The 13,182-nt window shown below is 28.4% G+C and overlaps 1 protein-coding gene across 3 annotated transcripts; it reads left to right on the top strand.

Annotated features, from left to right (window-relative positions):
• Positions 1 to 203: 203 nt before the first annotated feature.
• On the top strand, positions 204 to 11,840 carry LOC126842040 (uncharacterized). 3 transcript variants are annotated; one of them, XM_050578895.1, is made up of 3 exons: positions 204 to 342; positions 841 to 1,521; positions 11,005 to 11,840. In XM_050578895.1, exons 1-3 carry the CDS (start codon positions 256 to 258, stop codon positions 11,668 to 11,670), a joined length of 1,434 nt encoding a protein of 477 aa, XP_050434852.1. In that variant the 5' UTR covers positions 204 to 255; the 3' UTR covers positions 11,671 to 11,840. The 3 variants fall into 3 exon arrangements, with proteins under 3 accessions (XP_050434852.1, XP_050434853.1, XP_050434851.1); XM_050578896.1 differs by lacking the exons at positions 204 to 342; positions 841 to 1,521 and adding exons at positions 3,783 to 3,922; positions 5,012 to 5,691; XM_050578894.1 differs by lacking the exons at positions 204 to 342; positions 841 to 1,521 and adding an exon at positions 10,043 to 10,173 and having other exon boundaries at positions 10,324 to 11,840.
• The last annotated feature ends 1,342 nt before the right edge of the window (positions 11,841 to 13,182 follow it).

Below are 13,182 nucleotides of genomic sequence, written 5' to 3'. Positions count from 1 at the left end.
ATTAAGGCTTTGTTATAAACGTTTTATAAGAAGCTAAATTGTAGACATTTTTACAAAATATTATTTAGACAGTTGGTCATGACCATGAGTCAGCAGACCGAAAAACACCTTTTGTGTGAACAAGTGTTTTCAAAATAAATAAAATTTGGCGGCCACCTAACATCTTACAATTATAATAGATTATTATAAGTTACACAATATCATACGAATGACTTGTATTTTACCAAAGTACAATTAAAAAAATTATAAATAACTATGATTAGGAACATTTTTACATTCTTGTTATGTTGTTTTGCTACAACGTTAAATTTAAAAACAATCGAATCAGCAGGCAACAGCAAGGTAAGCATTTATTTAGAGCTATTACTATGCTGTGAAATAAATTTGATCCTATGTTTTGCGGTTGATAGAAGTTGAATAATTTAAAAATTATTACTTTCGTTTAAAAAGGAAGCTTCTAATAAGTATAATAATATAAGTTATAAATGTTCTTTTGTTAAAATACACATGTAACTAAGAATATTTATTTGAACAAATAAGAAGTTTCTGTGAGTTTAGTCATAATAATACAATTTCAGGCTAAATAATCAAAATAAACTATATTAATTTTCTTTTTAAGTATTTACTTAAGAGGAGTATCATACTTAACTTTATATATTTTGAAACAAAACAGTTATTGAACAAATCATTGATTGTTTCTAGGATGATTAAGTAGTATTTTTGGTTTTAAATAGTTTAATAAGAATTATTCAATTTTTTTTATTTCCGCGCGTACTCCTAACACGCATTGTATTTTTGAATTACCTTTTTTTAATCATATAAATTTATAAATCATTTTAGATTTGTCCTACACGATTTTTCGTTCAAATAACTCATAAAAACTTATTACGTGCCGTAAATAATGTGAAAACATTAAAAAAACGTCCAAAAATTGACATCACACGAGAAGACGAGCGAAATCTGACAACAAGTGTTTGTAGAAGTATTGATGAATACCATTTAAAACTAAAAAGCCGGGATAAATTAGAGAAAAAAGGTCGAGACATCATATGTAGTTTTTGTGTGTTTGCACAATCAAACGTATTGTGGTTGAAGAACTTCGTTGAAAAGATAACAAACGGAGAACCTTTTATTAATAACGAGAATTTTGTGAAACGTCTAAAAAACGAAGCTGAAATGATAGTGGTACTGTTTCCCGTCGGAGATTTACAAATGGGCAAATGGCTTTGGAGTTATTTTTTGAAAATAGTAGCCATCAGACAGTACGATGACAATAAACTCTATATCCACGGGAACCCTTTCGAAGACGAACAAATACAAACCGGTTTCTCAGATTTCATTGAAAATTGTATAGCTGAAAATTACCTACCTCCGGCTGCAATGGATCCCGATTTTGTTACAAAAAACGAGAGTAAATACAAAAAGATGTTCACCGATCTAAGTGATTCCAGATGGTTTAAAAACTTGATTGCTTCGCATCCGCTCGACCGTAATTATAATGGACTAATAGACATTTTATATCTGAAACCGTTTTGGGAAGACGGAAGACAATTGTTGTTCAGAGGAGGGACCATTGCCCAGGGGTTCAATGTCGATTGGAGTAGGGTGAGACAACGACATCGGAACGAGGTGGTTATTACCAGAGAATTCGTGGAAAATCGCACTTGGATTTCCAATCCGTACGGTCGGCTGGATCACCAACACTTGTTGATCAAAATTATCGACGCTACATATTATTGCTACATTTCGGTTATAATATATATTTATGAAAAACAATTATCTATACTCAACGAACCGACGCTAGAAGAAATCAAAGAACTGATTATCGACGTTATCAATGAAGCGTTGTATGTATCGATCAAAGAAGAATTTCTGTTAGTTATTTTTTCAGAGCTCGACTGTTCACAAATGAGGGATATCGACGTCATAAAAGGCATATTAGCAAGTGTGAGGGCAAAGGCCAATGGGATCCTAAACGATTTGAACGGTGCCAATACAAACGAAATCGATTGGCTCAGTTTCACCATTGATGAAGGTCAACTTTCTAACGACAGCTTGATAAGGATAATCGTTTTAGATTTCCAGTCCTTTTAAACGAATTAAAAAGATACTTCTTACCGTTTAAATATGAAATACTTTTGCATTTTTCGGATGTAGTTAAATTTTCGGCTGCTCAATATATTTAAATACTAAATCAATAACACAATGTTCATTAATTAAGTTGGTTTGTTAAACTATTCAGACAAATCTTAAAAATGAATTGTATTTTTTGTAACAAGTGTGATTCCGGATAATTATTAAATTTAAAATATTTACTAATGATATATTTAAAACTATTTAATATAATTAAAATTATTTGAGCCACCGCATAATGTTATCTAGAGCATACTATGTTTGTAATAATTGGATTCATGTATGGACATGAATAATTTTATTTTATAATAATTATAGTACATTTAATAAAAAAGACATTTTATTAATAACACAATGTTTGTATTTTATGTTGTAGTCAATGTTGTGTAATAAAAGAAAAATATTCAAAATTATTGTTTCATTTTTTTGAAAAGTATCACTGAATAAAAATTTAAAATTAAATAATTCTCTTATGCTTTTTTAACAGTTTTACCTACTCGAGTAAATCGTCTCTAGAAAAACAAGTTATTGAATAAGTGTCATTTACTGTTGTACTGGTTATTGTATTGGTTAAAACGCTTGTAGTGTTTTTTATACAATCAATTTTAACCAAAACTTTAATATAAATTTTAACAATTTTTTTACTTATAAAACTAAATCCGTTTCCGTTTTTCTTGACAAGACTTTTGAGAAGCGAGGTATAGGCAGCAATTCTTACACCAAGAAAACAATAACATGGAGTTAATATAATTTACATAAATTCTGCATAATAACGGCAAACTCAAAGGTGTAAAAGAATCTATTATAAAATAGAGTATCCCCGTTTGGTAAGTCTCGATGAAGTCTCTCAGTTTCACAACGAAGCTAAATAATAATTCGTTTTTCTAAAATAGAATAAAAGAATTTTTTAATAAAATGTTTTAGTGTTGATTTATTAAAAATCATATTTGCCATTTTTCACCTAATTTGTAATAATCATATGTCTGAATTTTATTTTCTCAACAACACAATTAAATTTAATATTAAAAAAAATGGGAATATAAAATCAATTGTACAGCATAATTTACTTCATACTTGTTGTATTGGAATTATTTTATAATCAGTAGTATATATAAATAGTAAAATCGCTAATTTTTTAAAAAGCTGGACGACATCAGTGAAGGAGGTGTACGATGACGCACAGAAATTAAGCAGTTGAAAAACAAACAAATATTCATACATCTGTGTACACAAATACTACAATAAAAATGGAGAATATTGTCAACTTAAGATTTAATACAAATTCAAAACCGTCGATTTTTAAGTTATTGTAATGTATAATGTGCGCACAAAAACAGATAAAGAGTATTTTATTGTGTTAAAATCATAAATAATTCACTAAAATTTCAATATTATTCAACATAAAATTAAGGCTTTGTTATAATTTGTTCATAAGAAGTTAAATTGTAGAAATTTGTACAAAATATTATTTAGACTATGATCACACCATACGTTGGTAGACCGAAATATACCATTTGTGTGAATAAGTGTTTTCAAAATAAATAAAAAAAAGTAGATTTATTTACTTTTTTACGATTTATTACAATGTAAAATTTAGGGGCCGCCTAACGTCTTGCATTTATAATAGTTTAGTATAAGTTAAACAGTATCATACGAATGACTTGTATTTTACAAATTATAATTATTTATATTATAAATAACTATGATTAAGAACATTTTTGCAGTTTTGTTATGTTGTTTTGCTTTAACGTTAAATTTAAAAACATTCGAATCAGCAGGCAACAGCAAGGTAAGCATTTATTTAGAGCTATTATTATGCTGTGAAATAATTTCGATCTTAAATTTTGCGGTTGATAGAAGTTAAACAATATAATAATTGTTAATTTCGTTAAAATAGTTTATAATGATAAGAAGCTTGTACAATGTTATTTTGTTAAAATGAATAGGTTCTGTGAGTTTAGTCATAATTATACTTTTCAGACTAAATAATTAAATAAATTACATTTATTTTGTATTTAAATATTTATTTGAGAGCAGCATTATTTTACTTTGAAGCAAAATACTCATTGAATAAATCGTTGATTGTTTCAATGATGATTAAGTTCGGTTTTTGGTTTTAAATAGTTCAATAAGAATTATCAAATTTTTTTATTGAAGTGAAACTTCATTACAGAGGTTACAAAAAAAAAAAGATTGTCGTCTGTGGTTAAGGTTGGCAGTCGCGACCGTTTTTAGTTGCGCGTGCGCGTTGTCTCACATTGTGGTAAATGATTCGAATGGTTTGTTTGTTTAAATCTATGTGTAATCTCTAACAAAGGGCTCTGGTTAAACTCATATTAAATTGAAATTATTAATAAATATGTTTTTGAGAGTTGTATGAACAAGAGACTAACAGCTAATAGGCTGATGTTTACCATTAGAATACGTCATAGTGAAAGATTCCAACATGTGATCTTCTAATTTATCGTCGAGTGACACAAACTATATATTTTAAATTGCTATGGAAATATTTATTTAGTCATAGCAGACGATAACTTCATAACATGCAACCAAAAACTTATATAAGTAATTTCTGTCATCATAAACCAATTACATCCGTCATGATCGTAGAATCAGAAAATTATCACAACATGTAAATATGGTATAATTAATTTGTAAACTAATGCATAATAAAATAATAATATTATTAGGTTAAATAAATTTAAACTGAAAATAACATTTTTAAGTATATTTATTTATTCTATTGCAAAGCAAACCTCAAGCTCTATCGGTTGAATGACTCTGAGAGAAGTTTTACTTCATCCTCGTGTAGTTGGTAACATGCATATTATTTTTTGAGTTACTTTTTTTAATTGTATAAAACTATAAATTATTCTAGATATATCCTACACGATTTATCGTTCCAACAACTCATAGAAACTATTTACGTGCCGTAAACAATGTAGAAACGTTCAATAAACGTCCAAAAATTGTTATCACACAAGAAGACGAGGTAAATCTGTCAACAAGTTTTTGTGGCAGTATAAAGAATACCATGCAAAATTAAAAAGTCACGAAAAATTAGAGAAAAAAGGGCGGGACATCAAATGCAGCTTTTCTGTGATTGCACAAACAAACATATTGTGGTTGAAGAACTTTGTTGAAAAGTTAAAAAACGGAGAACCTTTCAGAAATAGCTTGCCTGTTATAGAACGTCTAAAAATGGAAGCCGAATTGATGGTTGTATTATTTCCGGTTGGAGATTTACAAATGGGCAAATGGCTTTGGAGTTATATTATGAAAATCGTCGCCATCAGACAGTACGATGACAATAAACTCTATATCCACGAAAACCCTTTCGAAGACGACCAAATGCCACACGGTGTTTCAGATTTCATCGAAAATTGTATCGCTGAAAAATACCTACCACCGACTGTAATGGAACCTGATTTTGTTATGAAAAACCAGAGCAAATACGATAAGATGTTTACCGATCTAAGTAGTTCCAGATGGTTTAGAAACTCGAATGCTTTAGGTCCACTCGACCGTAATTACAACGCACTGATAGACGTTTTATATCTGAAACCGTTTTGGGAAGACGAAAGACAATTGTTGTTCAGAGGAGGGACCATCACCCAGGGGTTCAATGTCGATTGGAGTAGGGTGAGACAACGACATCGGAACGAGGTGGTTATAACCAGAACATTTGTAGAAAATCGCACTTGGATTTCCAATCCGTACGGTCGGCTAGATCACCAACACTTGTTGATCAAAATTATCGACGCTACGTTTTATTGCTACATTTCGGTTATAATATATGTTTATGAAAAACTCTTACCTATACTCAACGAACCGACGCTAAAAGAAATAAAAAAACTTATTAACGACGTTATCGTTAAAGCATTGAATATGTCAATCAAAGAAGAATTCCTATTGGATATTTCATCAGAACTCGTCTTTTTACAAGTGAGGAATATCGACGTCGTAAAAGGCGTATTAGCAAGTGTGAGGGCAAAGGCCAATGGGATCCTGAACGATTTAAACGGTTCTAACACAAATGGAATCGATTGGTTCAGTTTTAACGTTAACGAAGGTCAACTTTCGAACGACAGCTTGATAAAGACAATCATTTTAGATTTCCAATCCTATTTAAACGAATTAAATAGCTACTACTTCCCGTTCGAACATAAAACGCTTTTGCATTTTATGGATGTAGTTTAATTGACAGCCGCTCAATATATTTAAATTTTAAATCAATAACACAATGTTCATTAATTAAATTAGGTTAAATACATTTTAAGAAAAAATCTTAAAAATGAATTACATCTTATGTAGTATTTTTATGTTATAATTTAAAAATAAACATATTAATAACATAATGTTTATATTTTATGCTGTAATCAATGTTGTGTGATAAAATAAAAATATTCAAAATTGTTGTTTTATTTTTTTGAAAAGTATCACTGAATAATAATTAAAAGTTAAATGATTTACTTATGCTTTTTAAACAGTTTCACCGATTTGAGTAAATAGGTTCTAGATAAATAAGTTATTGAATTAGTGTCATTTACTGTTTTACTGGTTATTGCATTGGTTAGATCACTTATAGTGATTTTTATATAATCAATTTCAACAAGAACTCTCATAAAATATTATACAAATATAAATATTAACAATTTTATTTATAAAAAACAAAATTTGTTTTTCCTATTTTGATATAGGTCAAAAAAATTAGCTGTTGAAAATCAAATATTCATACGTATGTGTACACAAATACTACAAGTAGATAATATTGCCAACTTAAGATATAATAATAATTCAAAACCATCGATTTTTATGTTGTTGTTATGTATAAAGTGCGCACAAATACATATGTGATTACTTTATAGCATTCAAAACACTAAAAGTTCACTAAAATTTCAATATAATTAAACTTAAAATTAAGATACACATTTTTTATAAGAAGCTAAATTGTAGACATTTTTACAAAATATTATTTAGACAGGGTACGAACACCATACGTGGGCAGATCGAAAACTACCATTTGTGTGAACAAGCGTTTTCAAAATAGTCTTAAAAATACATATATTTACTTTTTTACGATTTATTACAATGTAAAATTTAGCGGCCGCCTTATGTCTTGCAATTATAACAGTTTAGTATAGGTTGTACAGTACCATACGAATGACTTGTATTTTGCCAAAGTACAATTAAAAAAATTATAAATAACTATGATTAGGAACATTTTTACATTCTTGTTATGTTGTTTTGTTGTAACGTTAAATTTAAAAACATTCTAATCAGCAGGCAACAGCAAGGTAAGCATTTATTTAGAGCTATTACTATGCTGTGAAATAAATTTGATCCTATGTTTTGCGGTTGATAGAAGTTGAATAATTTAAAAATTATTACTTTCGTTTAAAAAGGAAGTTTCTAATATGTATAATAATATAAGATATATATGTAACTAAGAATATTTATTTGAACAAATGAGAAGTTTCTGTGACTTTAGTCATATTAATACAATTCCTTAAAAAATAATCAAAATAAACTATATTTTACAGCTGCATCATACTGAAATTTAGATCTTTTTTATTATACTAACTATAATAAATTCTGTATTGCTATGGAAGTATATTAGTAGTCATAGTAGACAATATCTTCATAACTTCCAATCAAAAACTGACATTTGTAATTTAAGTTATCATAAAACAATTATATCTGTACGCAATTTATATTTAATAATTTTTTTTTAATTATACAAATTTATACATTTTTCTAGATTTATCCTACACGATTTTTTATTACACCAAACCATTATAACTATTTACGTGCTGTAAATAATGTGAAAACATTCAAAAAACGACCAAAAATAGCAAAAATTTACAGAAGAAGACGAGAAAAATTTGTCAACAAATGCTATTGGCAGTGCTGAAGAATACCATTTAAAATTAAACAGCCGGGATAAATAAGAGAAAAAAGGTCGGGACATCATTTGTAGTTTGCACAATCAAACACATTGTGGTTGAAGAACTTTGTTGAAAAATTAAAAAAACGGCGAACCTTTCATTAATAGCGAAAGTGTTAACGGTACAAACACAAACGAAATCGATTGGCTCAGATTTAACGTCAACGAAGGCCAGCTAACGACCGCCAGATTGATAAAGATAATCATTATGGATTTCCACTTCTATTTAAACGATTTAAAAATCTACTGCTCTCCATACGAATATAACACGCTTTTGAATTTTATGGATATGGTTAAAGTGTCGGCTGCTCAATATATTTAAATTTTAAATCAACAACACAGTGTTTATTAATTAAATTACGTTTAAGAATTTATACGAAAAAAAATTGATTAAAAATTAATTGCATTTTTTGTAACAAGTGTCATTCCAGATACTTTTTAAGCTATTTAACATAATTTAAATTATATGAGCTACCACATAACGTTATCAATAGCATATAAAGTTTGTAATTATTGTCCATACATGAATTACTTTATTTTATCACATCATTGTAAAACAAACACCTTCTCAGTTCCGCATCGAAGCCAAAATAATGTTTAGTATGTAACAAAATAAATAAATACATTTTTTTTTTGACATTTTATACATTTACAACTGCAAAGAAGGCAGTCGTATCATGTTATACAAATAAAAATATTAACAATTTTTTGCAAAATAAACAAAATCTGTTTTTCCGATGTTTTTAAAGGTATTTAAATAAATTACACACTACACTAATTTTAGGTATTTATTTTACCTAAAAATACTAATCCTCAAAGTTTTGACAAGAACTAGGGGAGCCAACACATCACTGTAGAATCAATACCTTCTCAGCTTCACATCAAAGTTAAAAAATAATTCGTTTTTCTAAAATAGAACAAAATAAATGTTTAAGCAAACGTTTTAGTGTCGACTTTTAAAAAATCATATTTTATTTATGGACGTTTTTTTACCTAATTTTTAAAAATCCTGTTTAACTTTAATATTTCAAACAACACAATTTCATTTAATTTTTAAAAATGGAACCATAAAATCAATTGTATAGCCCGATTTACTTCATTTTTGTATTATCCCTTTACAAACACTTGTCTTTAGAACCAATTAATTCTCTGCTCGCTTCTCGTAAGGACATATTAAGAAATTTTCGAGTAATCACAATAGTTTCATATTTCATATATTATAATCGACTGATATAAAAAAAATCCACAAGACCAACTGCTGGCAAAATACACATAGTCATTGTATGTATTTTGTTTCTATGGGTTTTATTAAAAATGTAATAACTTCGTTTTATGAATAATTTACCTTACATATGTAAGTATGAAGCAGTATTTTTTTTTAGTGAAATTATTTTAAAATCTGTATTAATAAACCTACGATGAGTAAAATCGCTAATATTTCAAAAAGCTGGACAAAATGAGTGAAGGAGGTGTATGATGACAATAGTTCAGGAATGAAGCAGTTGAAAAACAAACATTCATACGTCTGTGTACACAAATACTACAAATAATAGAGCATATTACCAACTTAAGATAAAATAATAATTCAATACCATCGATTTTTAAGTTATTGTAATGTACTAAGGGCACACAAAAAAAGATAAAGAGTACTTTATTGTGTTAAAATCATAAATAATTCACTAAAATTTCAATATTATTCAACATAAAATTAAGGCTTTGTTATAATTTGTTTATAAGAAGTTAAATTGTAGACATTTTAACAAAATTGTATTTAGAAAGAGCGTCACCATGAGTCAGTCAGCAGACCGAATAATACTATTTGTGTGAACAAGTGTTATCAAAATAAATAAAAAATTAGATTTATTTACTTTTTTACGATTTATACAAATGTAAATTTTAACAGCCGCCTAAAGTCTTACAATTATAATTGCCAAGTATAAGTTACACAGTTTCATACGAATGACTTGTATTTTACTAAAGTATAATTAAATAAATAATAAATGACTATGATTAGCAACATTTTTGCATTTTTGTTATGTTGTTTTGTTATTACGTCAAATTTAACAACAATCGAAACAGCAGGCAACAGCAAGGTAAGCATTTATTTAGAGCTAATGATATGCTGTGAAAAAAATTTGATCCTATGTTTTGCGGTTGATAGAAGTTGAACAATTTAAAAATTATTATTTTCTTTAAGACATTATACCTATTTACGCATATAAAATAAACTTTTCTTTTTTAAGATCAATCCTACGAGATTTTTCATTCAAACATCCCATAAATACTATTTGCGTGCCGTAAACAATGTGAAAACATTCAACAAACGTCCGAAAATTGAAATCACACGAGAAGACGAGCGAAATCTGTCAACAAGTATTTGTGGCAGCATTGATGAATACCATACAAAATTAAAAAGCCGGGATAAATTGGAGGAAAAAGGTCGGGACATCATGTGTAGTGTATGTGTGATTGCACGATCAAACATATTGTGGTTGAAGAACTTTGTTGAAAAGATAAAAAACGGAGAACCTTTCAATAGAAGCGAGAATGTTATAAAACGTCTGAAAATGGAAGCCGAATTGATATTTCTACTATTTCCGGCTGGATATTTACAAATGGGCAAATGGCTTTGGAGTTATTTTTTGAAAATCATTGCCATCAGACAGTACGATGACAATAAACTCTATATCCACGAAAACCCTTTCGAAGACGACCAACTGCAAACCGGTTTCTCAGATTTCATTGGAAATTGTATAGCTAAAAAATACCTACCTCCGACTGTAATGGAACCTGATTTTGTAAGGAAAAACCAGAGTAAATACGATAAGATGTTTACCGATCTAAGTAGTTCCAGATGGTTTAAAAACTTGATTGCTTCGCATCCACTCGACCGTAATTATAATGGACTAATAGACATTTTATACCTGAAACCGTTTTGGGAAGACGGAAGACAATTGTTGTTCAGAGGAGGGACCATCACCCAGGGGTTCAATGTCGATTGGAGTAGGGTGAGACAACGACATCGGGTCGAGGTGGTTATTACCAGAGAATTCGTGGAAAATCGCACTTGGATTTCCAATCCGTACGGTCGGCTCGATCACCAACACTTGTTGGTCAAAATTATCGACGCTACGTTTTATTGCTACATTTCGGTTATACTATATGTATATGAAAAACAATTACCTATACTCAACGAACCGACGCTAGAAGAAATCATAGAACTGATTTTCGACGTTTTCAATGAAGCATTCAATGTATCGATCAAAGAAGAATTTCTAGTGGTAATTTCATCAGAACTCGACTTTTCGCAAATGAGGGATACCGACGTCATAAAAGGCATATTAGCAAGTGTTAGGGCAAAGGCCAATGGGATCTTAAACGATATAAACGGTACAAACACAAACGAAATCGATTGGCTCAGTTTCAACGTTAACGAAGGTCAACTTTCTAACGACAGCATGATAAAGACAATCATTTCAGATTTCAAATTCTATTTAAACGAATTAAAAAGCTACTGTTTCCCGTTCAAATATGAAACGCTTTTGCATTTTATGGATATGGTTAAAATGTCGGCTGCTCAATATATTTAAATTTTATATCAATAACACAATGTTTATTAATCAAGTTATGTATTATAAAAGTGAGTAAAAAAAATGAATTTTTCAATATTCAAACTATCTAAACACTGGTAAGGGCAAAACTAATGTTTCATTAATTCTTTTTAGTTAAGAAAAATATTATCTGTTTACAGACACAAAAAAAAAACCCACAATAGTAAGACTAATATTTAGATTTTAAACAAATTATTATATATATATTTTTTTGGCAATTTTGACAAATACAACTGCAAAGAAGATTACCAATATTTATCTCATTTGTTTTTTCTTATATTGGTATTACAAGTGCCATTTACTGTTTTACTGGTTATTCTATTGGTTAGATCACTAATAGTGATTTTTATAAAATACATTTTAACAAATACTTTAATATAATGTTATACAAATATAAGCATTAACAATTTTTTGACATTTTCATGTCTTAGCTCTGGCACATAACTAAAAAAATTATAACGAAAAAATCGTTAAGCTGTTATCTGATATGAGATAAGAGATATGTTGTACGTTCAACGTTCAAGTTAGAACTAAATGATAAATTCGAAATACCATTTTTGTGAACAAGTGTTTTCAAAATAAATTAAAATATATTATTTTTAGGTGACTCATATTTGAACATTGCCGAGTTCTTGATGTCGGCATTTGTACTGCACCGAGCAAAAGGAAGCTGAAGAGGTCATTACTGAATTAATATATTACCATATTAAATGGTTTACATACGAATATTTAGTTGATAGTGCTTTTAATGTTGGGTATTCGGTTTTAAATTTGATGTTTTATGGTTCTTTTTATAGCTGTATACAATTTTATTCATGTAATTTTAATTGAATGCTTTAATGAATATACAACGCGATATAAATCCTATTATAATCCACCAATTAAACTACCAAGAAATCATCAATATTTATATTTTTTCAAATCGTACCAAACAAATAAAATATATTTTTAAGAATAATAATTATTTATTTTCAGGGGCCGAGTGAAAAGAAACCCCGCAAACGCTGGTCAAAATAAATACCATTTGTTTAAAATATATAAATAACATAAAAGCTTACCCACTGCACTTAAGATGAGGTATTTTTCAAAATTTAATTGTCGAGCTAAATATTTTATTTGAATAAAGGCTATTTGAAAAAAATAAACAAATGAGGTATTTAATTTAAATACTCACTAGGAAAATTCAGCTTTTGTATTTTCTAAAGAATTCATTTGACAATAAGCTACAAATATCTAGAAAACAATATTATGATAATTATTATAATTACATTTTTTTTAATTAAATAAAATTTTATTGTCGCTTTATGAAAAATATTTGTCTGTACACATATAATATGTTTTCTGATCTGAAAACAACTGTACGATAAGGTTTTTTGTTACAAGAAATAAACCATAATTAATACTATAGGCAGCATGAAGTTAATTTTTGGATAAAATTCTACTGTATGAAAATATGTGAATTTTTTTTGTGTGTGCACAAGTGTCGCAACT

The sequence above is a fragment of the Adelges cooleyi genome, unplaced genomic scaffold (genome assembly GCF_023614345.1).
Source record: "Adelges cooleyi isolate 19-005CV unplaced genomic scaffold, UGA_ACOO_1.1 ACOO_flye_CR_arks_rails_tigmint_CR_PRNA_414, whole genome shotgun sequence".
Classification (NCBI taxonomy): Eukaryota; Metazoa; Arthropoda; class Insecta; order Hemiptera; family Adelgidae; genus Adelges; species Adelges cooleyi.
This window is presented reverse-complemented; position numbering and strand designations above follow the sequence as displayed.

Excerpts from the sequence above, each read along its gene's own strand:
- LOC126842040 (XM_050578894.1), top strand. The coding sequence starts at position 10,081 with ATGACTATGATTAGCAACATTTTTGCATTTTTGTTATGTTGTTTTGTT. Across the intron at positions 10,174-10,323 it reads AAACAGCAGGCAACAGCAAG|ATCAATCCTACGAGATTTTT; the intron begins GTAAGCATTTAT and ends TTCTTTTTTAAG.